Source organism: Corythoichthys intestinalis, chromosome 14 (assembly GCF_030265065.1).
Source record: "Corythoichthys intestinalis isolate RoL2023-P3 chromosome 14, ASM3026506v1, whole genome shotgun sequence".
Lineage (NCBI taxonomy): Eukaryota > Metazoa > Chordata > Actinopteri > Syngnathiformes > Syngnathidae > Corythoichthys > Corythoichthys intestinalis.
In genome coordinates this window covers 30,231,398-30,248,744 of record NC_080408.1, presented here as the reverse complement: position 1 = coordinate 30,248,744, position 17,347 = coordinate 30,231,398, and the positions used below count along the sequence as shown (strand labels likewise).

The window sequence follows — 17,347 nt, the reverse complement described above, 5'->3', positions numbered from 1 at the left end:
TCTCTAGTGTACTAACTTACAGTTTAGGCTCACTTAGGAGAATTAGCTTTTTGTAGTCTTTTAAAGAGTTTGATTTCGTGCCCAAATTCAGGCTTAGGTCCTTAAGCTGATAGACATGTTAACCAAATTTCATATTCAAAGGTTTAACTAGTGTTGTGAACTGATTTTTACAACTTTCCAGATAGGTTCCCCAAAATCACAGGTGTCCAAACTACGGTCTTCGCCCAGTTTTTATTGGCCTGCAGCGAATTGTAACGATATCACTAAATACGACCTGCACAAGAAGCTTGAGTTCAACCTACATTATGTTGCACTTCTCAGCTTTGATATTAAACATTGCCTCTCTATTAGCTCAGGGGTCAAAACCTAACATGTCGAAATCAAACACAGACGGAACACAAAGCCCGCAAACAGTTTGCCGAAGACATGTCAACAAAGCACATGGATTACTGGAACCATGTCCTATGGTCTGATGCGACAGGCGGGCTTTCTTGGGTACCATCTTAAATAGAGGCTTCCTCCTGGGTGACAGCCATGCACACCAATTTGATTTAGAGTGCAGTGTATGGTCTGAGCACTAATAGGCTGCAACCCCCCCCCCCCCCCACACACACACACACACACCTCTTCAATCTCCACAGCAATAATGACAGCACTCCCTGTAAAGAGTCACATGACATTTTGGAGGGAAAATGACAAGCAATACTCAATTTGGACATTTAGGGATGTACGTAGTTTCTAAGGGGTGTACTCACTTTTTGTTGCCCAGGCTTTAGATATTAATGGCTATATATTGAGTTATTTTGAGGGGAAAATAAATTAACTGTATTATATAAGCTGCACACAGACTATTTTTCATTGTGTCAAAGTGTCATTTTGTCAGTGTTGTCCAATGAAAAGATATACTTAAATATCTGCAGAAATGCGAGGGGTGTACTCACTTTTGTGATACATTGTACATACATCTGTCCGATTTCCGATCACAAGATCGGATCAGGGACATCCCTAACCCTGCCTTCGTGTTTAACAAATGAAAGTGAAAGGATTTCAAATTGGCCCTTGCATCCTTTGATTCTTCTGAAAACAGCCCTTGGAAAGTCAAGTATGCACACCCCTGCCCCAAGTGCCTCAAACCTACAAGGCACTAGACTTCAGGGATGCATTATTAAGAATTTTTTGAGCATCCGTCCATGACAGGCATATCTACCAAAGTTGTGATATTCAGACAAATCGGTGAATGGTTGTTCCTCACCGTGTTTATTGATGAGAAGAGCCATGTACTCTCGCTGGTACGATGACACGTAGAGCAACAGTGCAGGACTCTGGTTGGTGCGGAAACTCAGAGACATGTTCTCCGCTCTCAGGCTCAAATCGGACAAGATAGAGGACGGCGACGGTGGTTTTGCGCTAACGGTCCCACTGCCCCGCTCGGAGACTTCCATCTGAAAGGTGTAGCGGACGGATGTTGTCGGCCTGAAGACAGCCGATACCTCTGCAGAGAGGACACAGTTTTAGAGTCATGATCTAGCGAGTATTCTAGTTTGAAATTTGGCAGCAAACTCCAGAAGGAATTAATCATCAAAGGACTTTCGAAAATGGCCAAATATACCCTAAAAAGGCTCATTCAAACTACAGAATGATTGACTTATTTCTTCTCAGGCAAGGGTTCCTGCACCATTTTTGAGGCTCTATTTATGATGGACATCTCTACCAAATTAAATGTTGCTAGGAGACAGTGGCTTCAGGGACTGAATTTAATATAAAAGACATGAGCCTAGTTAGTACCTGGGTTTTATTTTTTATTTTTTTAGCAAATCATCACTCATAAGCCACCAACACACAATGACTGAAGCTTAAATGCATGTCAATTTAGAGCTGCCTGTTTGTCTAGAATTAGTAGTTCAAAATGTGTAAGCAATCTGACAAGATACTGTATCTAGGAAGAGCTCACTTTTGAAGGACACCTGCAAATGGTCTAAATGAGTCTAAAATGTCTAATTTGTGTCAAAATGGATTTACCGTAATTTCCCAAATATAAGGCGCGCCCGTGTATAACGCGCACCCCAAAATTACTTGTAAAATCTAAGGAAAATTATTTTACCTGTGTATAACGCGCACCCTCATTTTAGCACCAATAAATAGAAGAATACAAGAAAACAGAGCTCATGTACAGATACAGAAATGTCATTTTACTGACTGGTGAAACACAGCACCAGCATAGCACATCGGTAGTTCAAAACATTACCGTAAACTGACAATATGTAACGTAATAATATGATCTGACAACTTCTTCAATTTACCAGAATCCAGGAGAAAACAAAACAGATGTGACTTTTCTTTTAAAGGCTGCGTATAACTTGTTCGTTTCATCATGATGAATAAATGTTTCTTCCATGGATTGATACGGATACGGTAAAATAAATGTAAGGATTTACGTTGGAAATCTTAAAGCAAATCGCTGTACACTAGTCTGTAACAATAGGAACTATTGTTATTTGGGTTTGAGTTTCCCGAGGGACAGATATAGTTGACCGACACAGGAAGTCTGTGTTGTGTTACGTTTGTTATGGTCCAAGTGGCGGAGCTGCAATAAACATTGATTTAAATGACTTCAAGAAACTAAATTCTGTGCTTTATGAAGAGTGAAAAAAGCAGAATTTAACACAGACGAAATCATTCGACCAATTAGAGCAGGAGTGGGCAAACTATTCCACAAAGGGCCGCAGTGGGTGCGGGTTTTTGTTGCAACCCATTAAGAGGACACCTTTTCACCAATCTGCTGTTTTACAAGTGCAATCAGTCAATTGCAGTCAGGTGCTTCTCATTTCTGCTGAAACCTCATTGGTTAAACTATCTGTGCTGGGTCAGTTGGAACAAAGACCAGGACCCACTGCGGCCCTTGAGGACCGGTTTGCCCACCCCTGAATTAGAGAGAAGTATTACCGAAACAAGATGGTGACGTCACGTACCGTAATGGTCAGCCATGGATCGCCGCATACGTTTCTTCAACACAACATGGCCGTGTCAATAAAAAAATTTAAAAAAATCGGTCTTTCTGTCTCCATCCCTGTACCCGTGTATAAGGCGCACCATGATTTTACAGGTTGATTTGGGGGGGAAAAAAGTGCGTTATATTTGGGAAATCACGGTAGTGCTCTTTTTAGAGTATGGACTCTTGAAACTTTTTTTGTAGGTCATGACAGACATTACCACCAAATGACAAGTTGTCAAGTGACACTGGCTTTGGGGGGATGAATTCAAAAAAGCAATTCCAAGGTCACTTATTCCTAAAGTTTTGTTTTATGGTGAGGGATCCAGTTTTGCCAACATTCTCCACCTACATACGCCAAAAACTAAAATCTGGGGGAATTTAGTGTCACCCATCCACCCAGTATTCGTGGTTACCATTTAGCAGTAATCAGATAAAGAATATAAGACAAATGAATCGATCGAGTCCTTGAATGACCGCTAAAAATATCCAAAATAAACCAAGTATAGGCTCTGGCTATAGACGTTTAGTGGGTCTAAATCATGATAAAGATTCCTATAAAATTAATATTGATAAATTTGTTCATTGTCACCCATCTGTCACGCATACCTGGTTCAGATTTAGAAGCAATTGAACAAATGGTTTGGGTCAATCTTTGGATAGAAATTCCCACCAAATTACTTAAAGCAACACTTTGTAACTTTTCAGTTTGGTTGATTTTAGCGACGCCGGTGGACAAAAACGGTAGTATTTTGTCCATAAGGAAGACTGTGTTTCCCATGAGGACCAGCGCACACCCGAACAGTGTTGTAAAATTATCAATGAATCAAAAATCAATCTGCCGGTCGCCTGCAGATGGATTAAACAACATTTCCGTTTCCAGTGGCTGTGTGAAGCAGGAATAAGGTAATGAAGCCAGTTGTGGCTAAACAATAGCATATGACGGTTAGCAACCGTGTGGCTAACCCGCCACCCCACCGGGTTCAGAGGGGGTTGGGGGATCACGTCCGCGAGTTTGTTCTGTATATCCTGGTAGCCTCTCTTTTTTTCGCCTCATCAGAAAAACCTTTGTCTCATCTGTTGCTGTGCTCCGCATTTGCGCGAAAGCGTTCGTATCGACTTCTGTCTTTATGAGGAATGGGGAAATGGGAAGTGACATATGCTGTAAAGCAGTCAGCAGTCAGTAGTTTTTTGTGTGGCAGGGTTCCTGACACCCTCCTCAAAGTTAATTAGTTCCAGTGAAAGCGATACAGACCCCCTCAAGATATAAAAGACTAGTTGTGAGTCGACATATTATTACAAATAATAGACTTCATAATGATATTGACGGGACACGGGGCCAATTAATAGGGGGCCTGCATTGTTGGTGTGGCCGTCAAAGCTGACCGAGTGGAATCACAGACAAAGAGCTTTTTTCGTTGAAAATTCTTGTGAATAAATGCTTAAGTCCATGAATTCTTTATAGATATGGACGCTAAACTGTCTCGATTCTTGGTTAAAAGGAAAGAAAAAAAACGTGCAGTTAGCATTTATTTTACGCAATATGTCGGAGTACAATGCTAGTCTGTTAGTCAAGTTGGCAGCTGCCATATGTAAACAAAGCTTTTCAGTTGAATATTCTTGTGAATAAATGCTTAAATCCCTGAATTCTTTATAGATATGGACGTAAAACAGTCTCGATTCTTAGTTAAAAGCAAAAAAAAAAAAAAAAAAAAAAAAAAAACAACGTCCATTCATTCATTCATTCATTTTCCATGCCGCTTATTCCTCACGAGGGTCGCGGAGGTGCTGGAGCCTATCCCAGCTAACTTCCGGCAGTAGGCAGGGGACACCCTGAATTGGTTGCCAGCCAATCGCAGGGTACAAGGAGACACACAACCATTCACGCACACACTCACACCTATGGACTTTAGAGTGTTCAATCAGCCTACCATGCATGTTTTTGGGATGTGGGAGGAAACCGGAGTTCCCGGAGGAAACCCACGCAGGCACGGGGAGAACATGCAAATTCCACACAGGAAGGCCGAAGCCCGGGATTGAACCCTTGATCTCAGAACTGTGAGGCAGACGTGCTAACCACTCAGCCACCGTGCCGCCACAACGTCCAGTTAGCATTTATTTTACGTAAATATGTCGAGGTATGATGCTAGTCTATTAGACAATGTAGCGGCTGCCATATGTAAACAGAGCTTTTCCGGTGAAAATTCTTGTGCTTAAATACATTAATTCTTTATAGATATGGATGTAAAACAGTCTCGATTCTCGATTAAAAGTTTAAAAGCAAAAAAACGTGGAGTTAGCCTTTATTTTATGTAAATATGTCGAAGTACGATGCTAGTCTGTTAGTCAATGTAGCGCTGCCATATGTAAATAGAGCTTTTCCGGTGAAAATTCTTGTGAACAAATGCTTAAATCCATGAATTCTTTATAGACATGGACGTAAAACAGTCTTGATTCTATGTTAAAAGAGCAAAAAACTGGGCAGTTAGCATTTATTTTACGTAGATATGTCGAAGAATGATGCTAGTCTGTTAGACAATGTGGCGGCAGCCTTACAACAAAGAGCTTTTCATGTTGAAAATTCTTGTGGAAAAACGAAAATTATATAATAAATACCTTGAATCCTCGAACAAATCACTCCTGAGACAATCCTTCCTGTTTGTATGCGGTACAGCTTTCGTACTTTTTCAACCTAAATCTGGCGTTGGATCGCTGCATGTGTCGCTGCAACCGACTGCGAATAACCGAAGTGGATTGTGGGATGGCCCCCTACTTGAAGGCGTGGCGCGTTGAAGGTCGAATCTGACCCGTCAATATCATAATGAAGTCTATGCACAAATGTTATGGAAATATTTTTAGAAAGGTAGAAAAGTTACCTAGTGTTGCTTTAAATGAAACTGAGAGCTTAATTTTTAACGCATCTAGAAGCTTACCCGTGTGACAGAAGACTCCATCGTAAGCAGACTGGCTGCAGTCACAGTGGAAGCCATTGTTCCTCTCCACACAGCGGCCGCCGTTCTGGCATAGCGCTCCATAGCTGTCGCAGTGACCCGGGCAGCCTGGTCGAACGCCGGGCGTGATACGTGCCCTCTCCTCAAGGTCCAGGGTGGCGCCATTGAGCTGCAAGGAGCGTATGCAACCACGGAAACCCTTCTGGCGGGATGCCGTACCGCCTGTAAGTGAAAATGTTCATTTTAAAGACCAAATGTGAAGTAAGATTGGCCAACCATGTTTTTGAATAATATCAATGGCTAAACAATTATAAGCATATTTTCGTTTTTTGTTTTTTTTAACGCAACCCTTCCAGATTCTTTGTTTAACCCATAGCAACGCCCTGACAACGAAAATGCTTTTCTTCGACAATCTTCGGAAATCTCCGGAAATGACGTCATACAGAGAACTATGAGGGAAGTCCGCCATAGAACAGTATTGTTGCATTGCTTCTCGGTAAGATGCATTGTTTTCAATTTAAAGAAAAATTGTATGAGTGGTCAAAGGATAGCAGGGCACGTAAATTGACATCTTTTGTTCGCACGAAACGAATGAATTTCACGCCATCATCGAGTAGTGTTCTCTACAACAAACACTTCGAAGATGCCTGCTTCCTCAACCGGTCTGCTTATGATCAAGGATTTGCAAAAAAGTAAGTGTGATTTTTTGATAAATGACTGATGATTTTGTCAAAGCAGAGCTGCCAACTGTTGTAGAATGAACAGTAGAAGGTAGCGACGTTAGCCGAATGGTAACTCGTGGCAATCCCCGATCATAGTTGTATTGAGTTCATTTTGCCTACACTTATAAATTCGTCAAAACTTTTCTTTTATCCCAGGCAATAGTAGGTGGTTTATTTACCTGACATTTTTCGGCGAACACTTCTGCCTTCGTCAGAGGGTCCGAAGCCGGAAGTGTTCGCCGAAACATATCAGGTGAATAAAAGCTAACGTCGCTAGCATCTACTGTTCATTCCACAAAATGATAAGGGATTCGTCAAAACTTTTCTTTTATCCCAGGCAATAGTAGGTGGTTTATTTACCTGACATGTTTCGGCGAACACTTTCGCCTTCGTCAGAGGGTCCGAAGGCCTAAGTGTTCGCCGAAACATGTCAGGTAAATAAAAGCTAACGTCGCTAGCTTCTACTGTTCATTCCACAACATGATCGGGGATTTGTCAAAACTTTTCTTTTATCCCAGGCAATAGTAGGTGGTTTATTTACCTGACATGCTTCAAATCATAAAAATAATAACAGCCTATATTTTACCAATCTTGATATCTCGATGGGTCTTGTCTTCATTCCATGTCAGGTAGTCTGGGCACATTGTTTGCATCCTGATTAGCGTCTGGCTAATACGTGTACAGTCCAACATAAAATTCCAACCTCCTCCTCTTCCTCCAACTCTTCAAAAACTTTGATCTCCTCACTTGCGCTCGATCTATCGCTTATATCGCTGTTTGAATCATTGTTTGAAGGGCTTTGTATGGCGGTTGTATGGAGCGCTGCCATCGCTGTTCTCGGTGTGACGTGTCACTTCCGGTTTCGTCCCCTTTCAGGCTCGAACTTCGGAAACACGAATATTTTGTCAAATATACAGCATATAAATTATTTTTTCATGTTTTATTTGTTGGACAATGCTTAATTACTTTAATTGTGATCCTGTTTGGCATTTTATGAAATTACTTCACATTTGGTCTTTAACAGGTTCTTTTTTTGCGTTAATTCTGATTTATACACTTTTTCTATTCTGGTAAATATTTAAGGAATTTTCTGATTTGCATTTTTTATGGACGCAATCTTTGGGGTTTGGCTTTTAACCTGCACAACATTGGGTGTATTTGTACGCTGAATTTATTTGAAGCTGTGTAACTAGCAAGAACATACGATAAGAAAATGCACCACTTCTGCTTCCGACTCAAACATAATCTTTTGGATCAAGGTTGCCGGCAAATAATGATGCTTCATTTCCTCTCCGGAAAACAAATCCACCGGAGTGCTCAGGTAAACACGCTTAGCACATTACTGGCAAAAATCAATATTTCCTGCCGCTTCCTGATCCGATCCGCTCACTTGTTCTTTGCTGGCTTGTTGATGGAAATGGAGTGACGTCCGTGCCGAGATTTGCCTATCGATAAAACCTAAACGATGGATTTAGCTCCCTGGAAATGGACAAACAGCATCAAGGCAGTGATAAACAGACCGCTGGCTGTATTGATGAAGTTTTGTCGTAGGTCGTTAATGGCTAATTACATGACGGACTGATTAATGACCGCCCTGTGGTTCAGGTGGTTCAATTAACGATTATTTTAAGAGCCTCGCAAGAATAAATCACATAGGGAAGTTTATTAGTGCGCCATGCTGACTGGAGCATTTTTCTTATTTGTTCTGAGGTTAGAGAGGAATGTTGTGCTCAAGACCACACTATCCAACACCAAGACTTGCCTGAGAATAGAACTCACTAAGACCAGTACAAGTCGAAGACTTTTGGAAGTCGAGACAAGTTTTAGTGATAATGAACCTAGAGATTTTGTTCTGTTTGGCTCATTACAAAGAAGCTAAGCTTACTTGGAAGTTGGAATTTAAATGCCTGTGACACAAAAAAAAAAGCATGTTTATTTCATATTACACGCAGTATTTTATGCTCCGGAATGAAATGGACCGCTTGGATGTGTGTGGAACCGATTGATATATTTATTCAATTTTTTTTAATCCCGCGCCATGAAAATAACTTCGTGTTTTGAGGAGGAATGCGAATGTGACGTCCCCCCGGGTCAGCATCTCACAATACAGTATTGGTTTACAGCATGCAGATGGACTGTGGATTCAGCTGATTTTGCAGATTAATTTGTTTGTTTTTCGCATCACGCCAGCCAAATGTGCTGCAGGGTTTTGTTGCTGCACCAGGGAAAGGCGTGTGAGCCTTTTTGCGTTTCAAAAAGTTCCCGTTCACCCCAAAATTGGCCAAAACAAGTCCGACAACTGTGGGACCATTGTACTCACGAGTAAGTGAGTGAAAATGAGTGACTTCCGGCCTGAGTCTGGATTGAGGAAGAATGCAAATCTGAGGTCAGCGGACTAATCATTTTCACAATACAGCCATTACTACAGTATGCAGAAGGATTGCGGAATCAGCTGATTTTGCAGATGAATTGGTTTATTTTTTGCGTCACGCCAGCCCAATGTGCTACAGCTTTTTGTTGCTACATCAGGGAGAGTGGTGTGAGGCTTTTTGATTTCTAAAAGATTCATTTCACCGCATAGAATGGGGAAAAACAAGTCAGACAATCTAGAGACCATTGGACGGATGACAAAGTGAATAAGTTACGTGTTTTATGTTATGCCATATACCGGGATCATGGCAAACGTTTTAATAAGGAGGTGGCTTGCATTTTGTGGGTGAAAATGCTCCCTGTCCACCGAAAAAGGCCACTCGGCTGACGACCGGGCGGCTTGTCGCACACCATGGTCGCTAGCCGATTAAGGCGTGCCCACCTATGGAGCGCTATCCTCAGCTTGGGCCCGGGGAGCCCTCCACTCTCGTCTCCGGTTCTTGATTGTGTGCAGAATTCCACCCCCCTAGGTCCTTTTCGTGTGCCCGCCTATAGAGCGCTATCCTCGGCTTGGGCCTGGGGAGTCCCCCACTCTCATCTCCGGTTCTCGATTGTGTCCAGACTTCCAGCCCCCTCGGCCCTCTTCACACGCCCACCTAGAGAGTGCTATACTTGGCTTGGGCTCGGGCAGCCACGCGCTCCGTCGTCGCCATTTTTGGAGATCATTCCCTTATGTGTCCCCGGTAATGAGCGCTGCCTGCCTGCCGGTGCCGGAGCAGAACGACGAGCTGAACCTTGCTCGCCGCCAGGGGCTGGCCGATCGGTTAAGATCATAACCCCCGCCGCCGCATGTGACATGAGTCGGGGTAGTTTTGTGTGACTTTTCGTTTTCGAAAGACTTGAAACAGCAACTCGGTTCGGGTTAGCATGTTGCCTAGCTCTCACACCTCTTGTTTTGTTTAGGCTCTTTCCTCAGTCTCCGAAGCCGACGCTGGGAAATGATATAAGCCGGACTAACTCCGGTGGCATAAAATACTGTCTGGGAGGTTTAAGAAGTCGGCAGTTTTGACCATTATGCAGTAATTTAGCCCTGTCGTACTGAATAAATGCATTTTTAATATGTCGTATTCCATTTAGCACAAGAATGTTATTTGTCATGACCATACAATTTATTTATCAATTGGTGATAAATACTTAGATAAAAAGAATATCATGTAAAAATATTGGAGTAGAGAGATAATAACAATAATGACATTTAGCCACTTTCTGTCACATTTTCCTCGTTCCGAATCTTCCTCCTCCACCGGGCTGGATTCTAAATCAGCTGAAATCGTTACTCTGCCGACGTCATCACCCAGATGGCGGCGCCAGAGCGCCATCATGACAGGATTAGCTAAACGGCAGATTGAAAGACTCATTTCTCGTCATCTGCACTTTGCCAAATTGTTGTACTGTATTAAGTCGAATCGTCTCAAAATATGATTTAAATTGACATAATAATGCTATTTAAGATTTTTTAAGGCACTTTAAAACTAAAGTCAATTTGCCAACAAGGGCTTCCATTCGGGTCTGCATTTGGTTAGGCTCACCAATGAAGAGCTGGCTGTTGAGCTGCAGGTGAACGTGTCCATCGGCAGGCGCTTGGAGGGTAGCGGCGGGCAAGGCGTCCAACCGCAGCGACGCCTCCTTTACGTTACGCTCCACACGAACCCGATGCCAGCGCTCGTCGTTCAGCGCTGAGTTCGAGTCCACACCGACCTCAAGAGGACCATTGCCCACATCGAAGGAGAACAGAACTCTGGAAGGAGCTGGATGGGGGCAACAAAGAGACCGTTAAATGTTTGTCTTTACTCATACGTTGCGATTGACAGCAATGGAAGTTGAAATAGGGAGTTCCAGTTTAAATGGGTTGGAAGTCCATCGCCGTCAATTGCAAAAAATGTGTTAAATAAACAATTTAGGTTTTAATAAATATCAGTAGTTTTTTAATAAGAGTTGTTAGGTTCTAAAATCTCTTTTGTGTCGTGTATATGAATTATGTTTGTAAAACTCTACTAACTTGATCTTGAATTCACAAAAAATCGACAAACCTAACATAAGATTTAAAATTAATCAAATTTAATTTTCAAAGTGTTCAAAATTCAAGAAATCACACACTGCAAGTATGGTTCATTTTAATCAAATTATCTGAACTGTCTTCAATAAACCTGATGTACATGCTTACAAGTTTAATGAGCTTAACATGTTTTTATTGTTGTCTTCAATATTTATGAAACCTTCATTTTGTGTTCATGCAAGGCGATTTAGCATATTGGATTCCAATGACCCAAAGGCTAAATTTATCAATTTTTAATAAGTGGACGGGCTTACTTCCTGAACAATCAATTTTGTCTCATACATTTTCCCCCCCATAAATGTTAATTTAGGACAGTTTAGTGAATCTGATACGATGAATATAACATATATATGTAATTTTCAAAAAAATGTTTGAAGACTTAACATCGTCAAGTCATTAAAATTCAAATCCTAGTATTTGATGAAATTGAACCACAGTATGTTTTCGTTAATGATCAATATAAATAAATGATGGATTGGAAACATGAGTCATTTTTGAGTCTTCGATAAACCTGATTGAGTAAAATCCAATCAATGAATGAATATGCCAAAATTTTCTCCAGCTAAATCTAGGAAAGCCAGAGGCAATCATTTTTGGCCCAAAACAGGAACAGTTAAAAATCAGCGCTCATTGTCATTCACAGCTACAAATCCAGCCTGAAATCTTGTTGTAATTATTGACTCATACCTAAACTTCGACAGCCATCTAAAGTTTATCATTAAATCTGCTTGTTCGCACCTAAAACAGCCAAAATTAAGGTGCTTCTATCCAAACAAGACATGGAAAAACTGATCCATGCATTCATTTTTAGTGGATTGGATTATTGCAATGGCATATTTACAGGTCATTACAAAAAATCAATCAGGACGTTGCAGCTATTCTAATATGCAGCTACAAGAGTCCTTACAAATACAGGGAAACTGGACCATATTACACTGGTCATGAAATCGTTACACTGGCTTTCTGTGAGTCAATGGAAAGACCATAAAATCTTACTGCCGGTTTACAACACACTTAATGGACTAATGGCCAAAATACATGCTTCATTTATCTGACCGCTTCTGTGCATCTAGACCCCTTAGGTCGTCTGGAACCTATTTGCAAGGTGAGGTAGCATTCCGTTATTATGCTCCTTACTTGTGGCAGAAATTACCTGAAGAACTGAGGTGTGCTCAAACGATTAGCTCCTTTCAATAAGGGTTAAAAACATTATTTACTACAGCGTAATTATAGCGGCCCTTATTGTTCAAATACCCAATTGTATAAGTCTTGCTTTTCATCCATTTCTTTGTTTTTATTTCCTATTTTAACTCTCTTTATTTTTTAACTATCTTATTGATATAATGAGACTTTTATGTATCTTTTTATTTGTGCTTTTGTTTCTATCTCTTACTTGTTTCTTGCTGATTTTCGTGTGATTTAAAGCACAATAGTACGAATAAATTTGCCCTATGTACAGTATGTACAGTAAATTTTGGACTGTAAGAAGCTACTTTTTTACCCCATTTGGAACCCTGCAGTTTAGATTCCAGTGCGGCTAATTTTTACAGGCGCACAGTATGAGCTTCATGTCTTTTGGTGTTTATATACTATAATACAAAGTAGAAACCTGGAATATACAGCCAGTGTGGCTGGTATATGAACTAGTGTTGCACCGATACCATTTTTTTGGGGCCCGATACCGATACAGATACCTGGCTGTGCAGTATCGGCCGATACCGATACCATTCCGATACCACTATGTTTGCTAAAAATATACATACACATATATATATATATATATATATATATATATATATATATATATGTACATATAATGGATGCAACGATACAGTTAAGTCACGGTTCGGTACGATTTTCGATACAATTCAATACATTTAATGCTCTGAAACAGAAAATTCAACTTTTATTTATTTTTTTTTTTTAATGTTTTTTTTTTTTTTTTTTTTATCTGCTAACAAGCAAAAATAACAGTACCATCATATAAACATGCATTTTAGTGCATAATATTTATGTGCTTACTTCTTACTGATCTGAAGATATTTTGTATAAAAGTGCTGAGAGCAATCCTTACTGTTTGTAAAGTGGGGCACACTGTTGATTGCTGCAGCTCTCTTAGCAGTTATATTTACCATATAAGCAAAACATCCTATTTGTGGTCTGAGTCCATCTGTGTTATGTACTGAATTAACAGTATTTGCAGCATTATCTACAGTCACTGGTATGTATTGATTTGTTGATTTCTAATTCATCAATGTAGTATATGTACTACGCGTCGCTCTTGGCTCAAGCAGCTAATGACATGGGATCTAATGTAGCACATCTAGGTTGCTATTTGATGATATCTAGTGTGTGCGCGCGAGAGTTGGCATGGGTTCTATTGCTATTTGATGATATCTAGTGTGCGCGCTTGAGTGCTTTCTGGCCACAGAAGTCACTTCTGCTCATTACTGCACAACAATAGCATATGACAATCGACTTTCATAAACAGGACGAGTTTGAAGTACGGCGCTCTTAATTTGCCACTCATTGTTCATCATAAAACCATGAGTTTGCTTAGTCTCCCACGGTCTTAACCTTTCTGATCCCATCGTCATTACAACAGCAGGCTCTAGCTCACACATGCTAATCGTTTGTGAATGCCATGTTAGATGAGCAGCGTAACATCGCGGATACACGTTGTAGTAAACATTCTTAATATTGAAGACGAAGGTGTTTATTTCGTTTGGTAAATTTCGAGACAAAGACATACAGATGTCCTGCATCGGGATTTAGGAAGTTAGCTCACGTGGGGAGGACAGTACATTTGTGTTCAAGTGATGCGAGTAGATGGTATCGGCGCCCTAAATATTGGTACTCGTCGATACCGATACCACCAATTCGGGCCGGATCGGCGCCCCCTGCCGATACTGGTATCGGTATCGGTGCAACTTTGATATGAACATAAAGTTTCTTTTCCAATTGGGTGTGTGCGGCTTATAATCAGGTGTACCTTATAGTCCAAAAAATTATGGTGCACTGGTACCTCGACAAACGAACGCATCGACATACGATCCTTTCGACATACGATGTAAAATTTGACTCGTCATTTGTCTCGACATATGACGACATGCTCGAAATATAACGATTTACGACAACGTCGCTATTTCATTGTTTTTCCACAAGACGGCAGCACAGCGGATTTTCATGTGAGAGAAACCAACATGGGTCCCAGGAAGGCAGGAAGTGAAATGAAAAAGGTGACGCTTACCATTGAAATTAAGAAGTGATAGAAAAATATGAGTGTGGTGTACGCATCAGTGAAATGGCTTGACAATACGGCCGGAATATGTCTATGATCTCGACAGTCCTCAAGGAGATGGAAGCCATCAAAATGGTCAAAGCATGCAAGGGGACGACTATCCTCTCTAAACATCGTAGCGCTATTTTGGAGGAGATGGAAGGCCTTTTGCTGATATGGATTAAAGTAACGATAAAGACCTGCATTCGCCGTCAACATACGATCATCTCTATTTACAAAATATGTCTAGGAATGAATTAAATTCGTATGAATCGGTACCACTACTTATTTTTTAATACTTTTTGTAACTAAAAATAAAAGTCAGACTCGTTTTTATTAACATTGAATGAAATGCTTACAAAGCTATTCGATTCGAATAAACCTAAAATATGTGTAAGATGTGTCGCTTTGTAACAAAACCCCAAAAAACTGATTTTTTTATTGTTAACATCAAACACAATTTGTCTTCGATAAAATGACTGGCAGCACAGTGTGTGAGAAGTTAGCACGTCCGCCTCACAGTTTTGAGATGAAAGGTTCAATCTCGGCCTTTCTGTGTGGAGTTTGCGCGTTCTCCCTGTGTCTGCATAAGCCTTTTCTGGGTGCTCCGGTTTCCCCCAATATCCCCCAAAAAATCATGCATGGAATATGGTAGATTGACCAATTCAAATTACCCCTAGATATGAGTTAGGCATGTGCCGGTATGATATTCTGACGGTATGATCACCCTAAACCAAAATATCACTGTTTCACTGTATCACGATCATGCAATTACAGCTCTAAAATGTGTTGCTTTAAGATATCTAGGTTTAAAAAAAAAAAAAAATTACCATTGAACAGGATTTTGATTTTTAAAAACATTAGCAAATTGGAACTTAAGTATAATTTTAAGTTGAAATAAAAAATAAAAAAAACATAATATTCCAAAATAAAATTGAAATAAATGGAGTCCTTTAGGTGAGCCGAAACCCAAAACCATTGCTCAACATTATTAGCATTAAAACAAAAATAACTGAATCATTTTCCATAAAAAGCACGTGTGTATGACTCGTATCATGTTTACATTATACACACTCTCTTTCTCAACACAGACAGTTGCCAGAGAGAAAAAAAACACATTTTACCACCGCTAGATACACTAAACACGCTGGAAACTCTCGTAGCTGGTGGGAAACGTTCATGACAGTGTCTACTAACCTTTAATTTTTGTATAAATGCAAAATCATATCGGAGGTATTGCCCGCTCGGCAGCAACCCTCTGTATACATGTTTTACATGTCTGTTGGCCCTCCTTCTCTTAAGTCGCGGCTGTCTGTAGCCGAAGTATTCCCATACCAGCGATTTCGTTTTCTTCGATGGGGGAAAAAAGTTCAGGAGTTTCACCTCCTCCAGCCACCGTGTTGCACAGCTGACTCACTGACACTGAGCAACAACCAATGGGGCAGGGTTGAACCTTGCAGCCGCAAGCGAGGAATTTCTCCATGCATTTTTGGGACATAAAAAATAGCTAATACCTTAGGGACTGTATGACAGATTTTTTTGCGGTTTTGAAACCTTGACGTTTTCATACCACGGTATACCTTGAAACTAGTAATCGGCACATGTCTAGAAAGAGTGTGTGCGTGATTGGTTCTTTGTCCTCTTGTGCCCTGCAATTGGCTGGCAACCAATTCAGGTTTTACCCAGCCTCCTGCCCATAGATAGCTGGCTTAGGCTCCAGCACCCTTGTGGCGATAAGCGGCACAGAAGATGAATGAATAAAATGCTATTCTCGGTTTTTTAAATATTTTAAGTAGCGTCTACAATGTTCCCAAAATCTGTGAGCCAAAGAAATCTCATATCTTCCGGTATTTGTGTCTCCTATTACTACGCTGTCCCTCAGGCTTCACTCCTCGGGCAACTTCAATTTTGTTCCTGACACTCGACTCCATATCTGCGAGCCTTGAGGCTGGTATACACACATCACTGTGAGCCTCCAGGGCTCCAGAAAGAAGAAGAGAAGCTATTCCGTATTGTGTGACCACTTTCATTTGCGCTGTTGATATAATTGCCTCAGGCCCGTTATGGATCGCCGCGTGCCGGAGTGCCGCCGGAGCGTGTCGGCCTCCTGAAAGATTTAGCAGAGTGCTGGCCAAGCACAACGCCGGCGGCGGGCGGGCGGGCGAGAAGAGGAGATGAAACAATAATCCAACTCCCTCCGTTTCTCGGGAGCCCGGCGACAGAGTTACCCCGCAACGGGAGCACAGCGGCAGTATTCCGAGCTGGAACCCGGTGATTTCCCCTGGGCCTCCCTGCATTAGCTGCTGTTTTTGTCCCCTCAACTCCCACGAGGGCTGTCGCAGCACCACAAATGAAAGTGTGTGGACTCGTCAAACTTTCACGTCGTAAACAACTGTCTCATTTTCATGCAAACTAAATCACATCGAAATGACACCCCGAAGCCTCTTTTACAGGGCTCATCAAAGCCGTCTTTTCTCCATCTCGTTGTACTGTACATGGTAAGGGGCTCGGAAGCAGATTTCAAAGTACAGTGTCAAAATGAATGAGGAATACACGAAAGGACTTTGTTTAAACAAATAGTTGTCATTTAAATGCCTTGCTCATACTACAGAAAAAATTGTCTTGGCAATATAATGTGGATAGTCTATGGCAGGGGTCTCCAAACCGGTCCTCAAGGGCCACTGTGGGTCCTGGTTTTTGTTCCAACTGATCCAGCACAGACAGTTGAACCAATGAAGTTTCTGACAAAAAAAAAAAAAGCAGTACATAACTGAAATAAACTGATTGCACTAGTAAAACACCACATTGGTGAAAAGGTGTCCTGTTGTTTGGTTGGAATAAAATCCTGCACCCACGGTGGACTTTTTTGGTATTGGTTGGAGACCCCTGGTCTATAGGAGCCTTACATCTTTGTTGTTT

At 41.2% G+C, this 17,347-nt stretch overlaps 1 protein-coding gene across 4 annotated transcripts in view; it reads right to left on the bottom strand.

The window, feature by feature from the left end:
• Positions 1–17,347, bottom strand: part of LOC130929706 (contactin-associated protein-like 5) — a 178,971-nt gene that overhangs the window by 39,195 nt on the left and 122,429 nt on the right. For all 4 annotated transcript variants that reach the window (XR_009066945.1, XR_009066944.1, XM_057857110.1 and 1 more), the window contains exons 17-19: positions 10,622–10,840; positions 5,923–6,162; positions 1,253–1,492 (exon numbers count right to left, since the gene is read on the bottom strand). Coding sequence is in view for 2 of the 4 variants with exons in the window: in XM_057857110.1 (XP_057713093.1) it covers positions 1,253–1,492; positions 5,923–6,162; positions 10,622–10,840 (699 nt within the window). In the remaining 2 variants the exon portion in view is untranslated. The remainder of the gene's footprint in view (positions 1–1,252; positions 1,493–5,922; positions 6,163–10,621; positions 10,841–17,347) is intronic.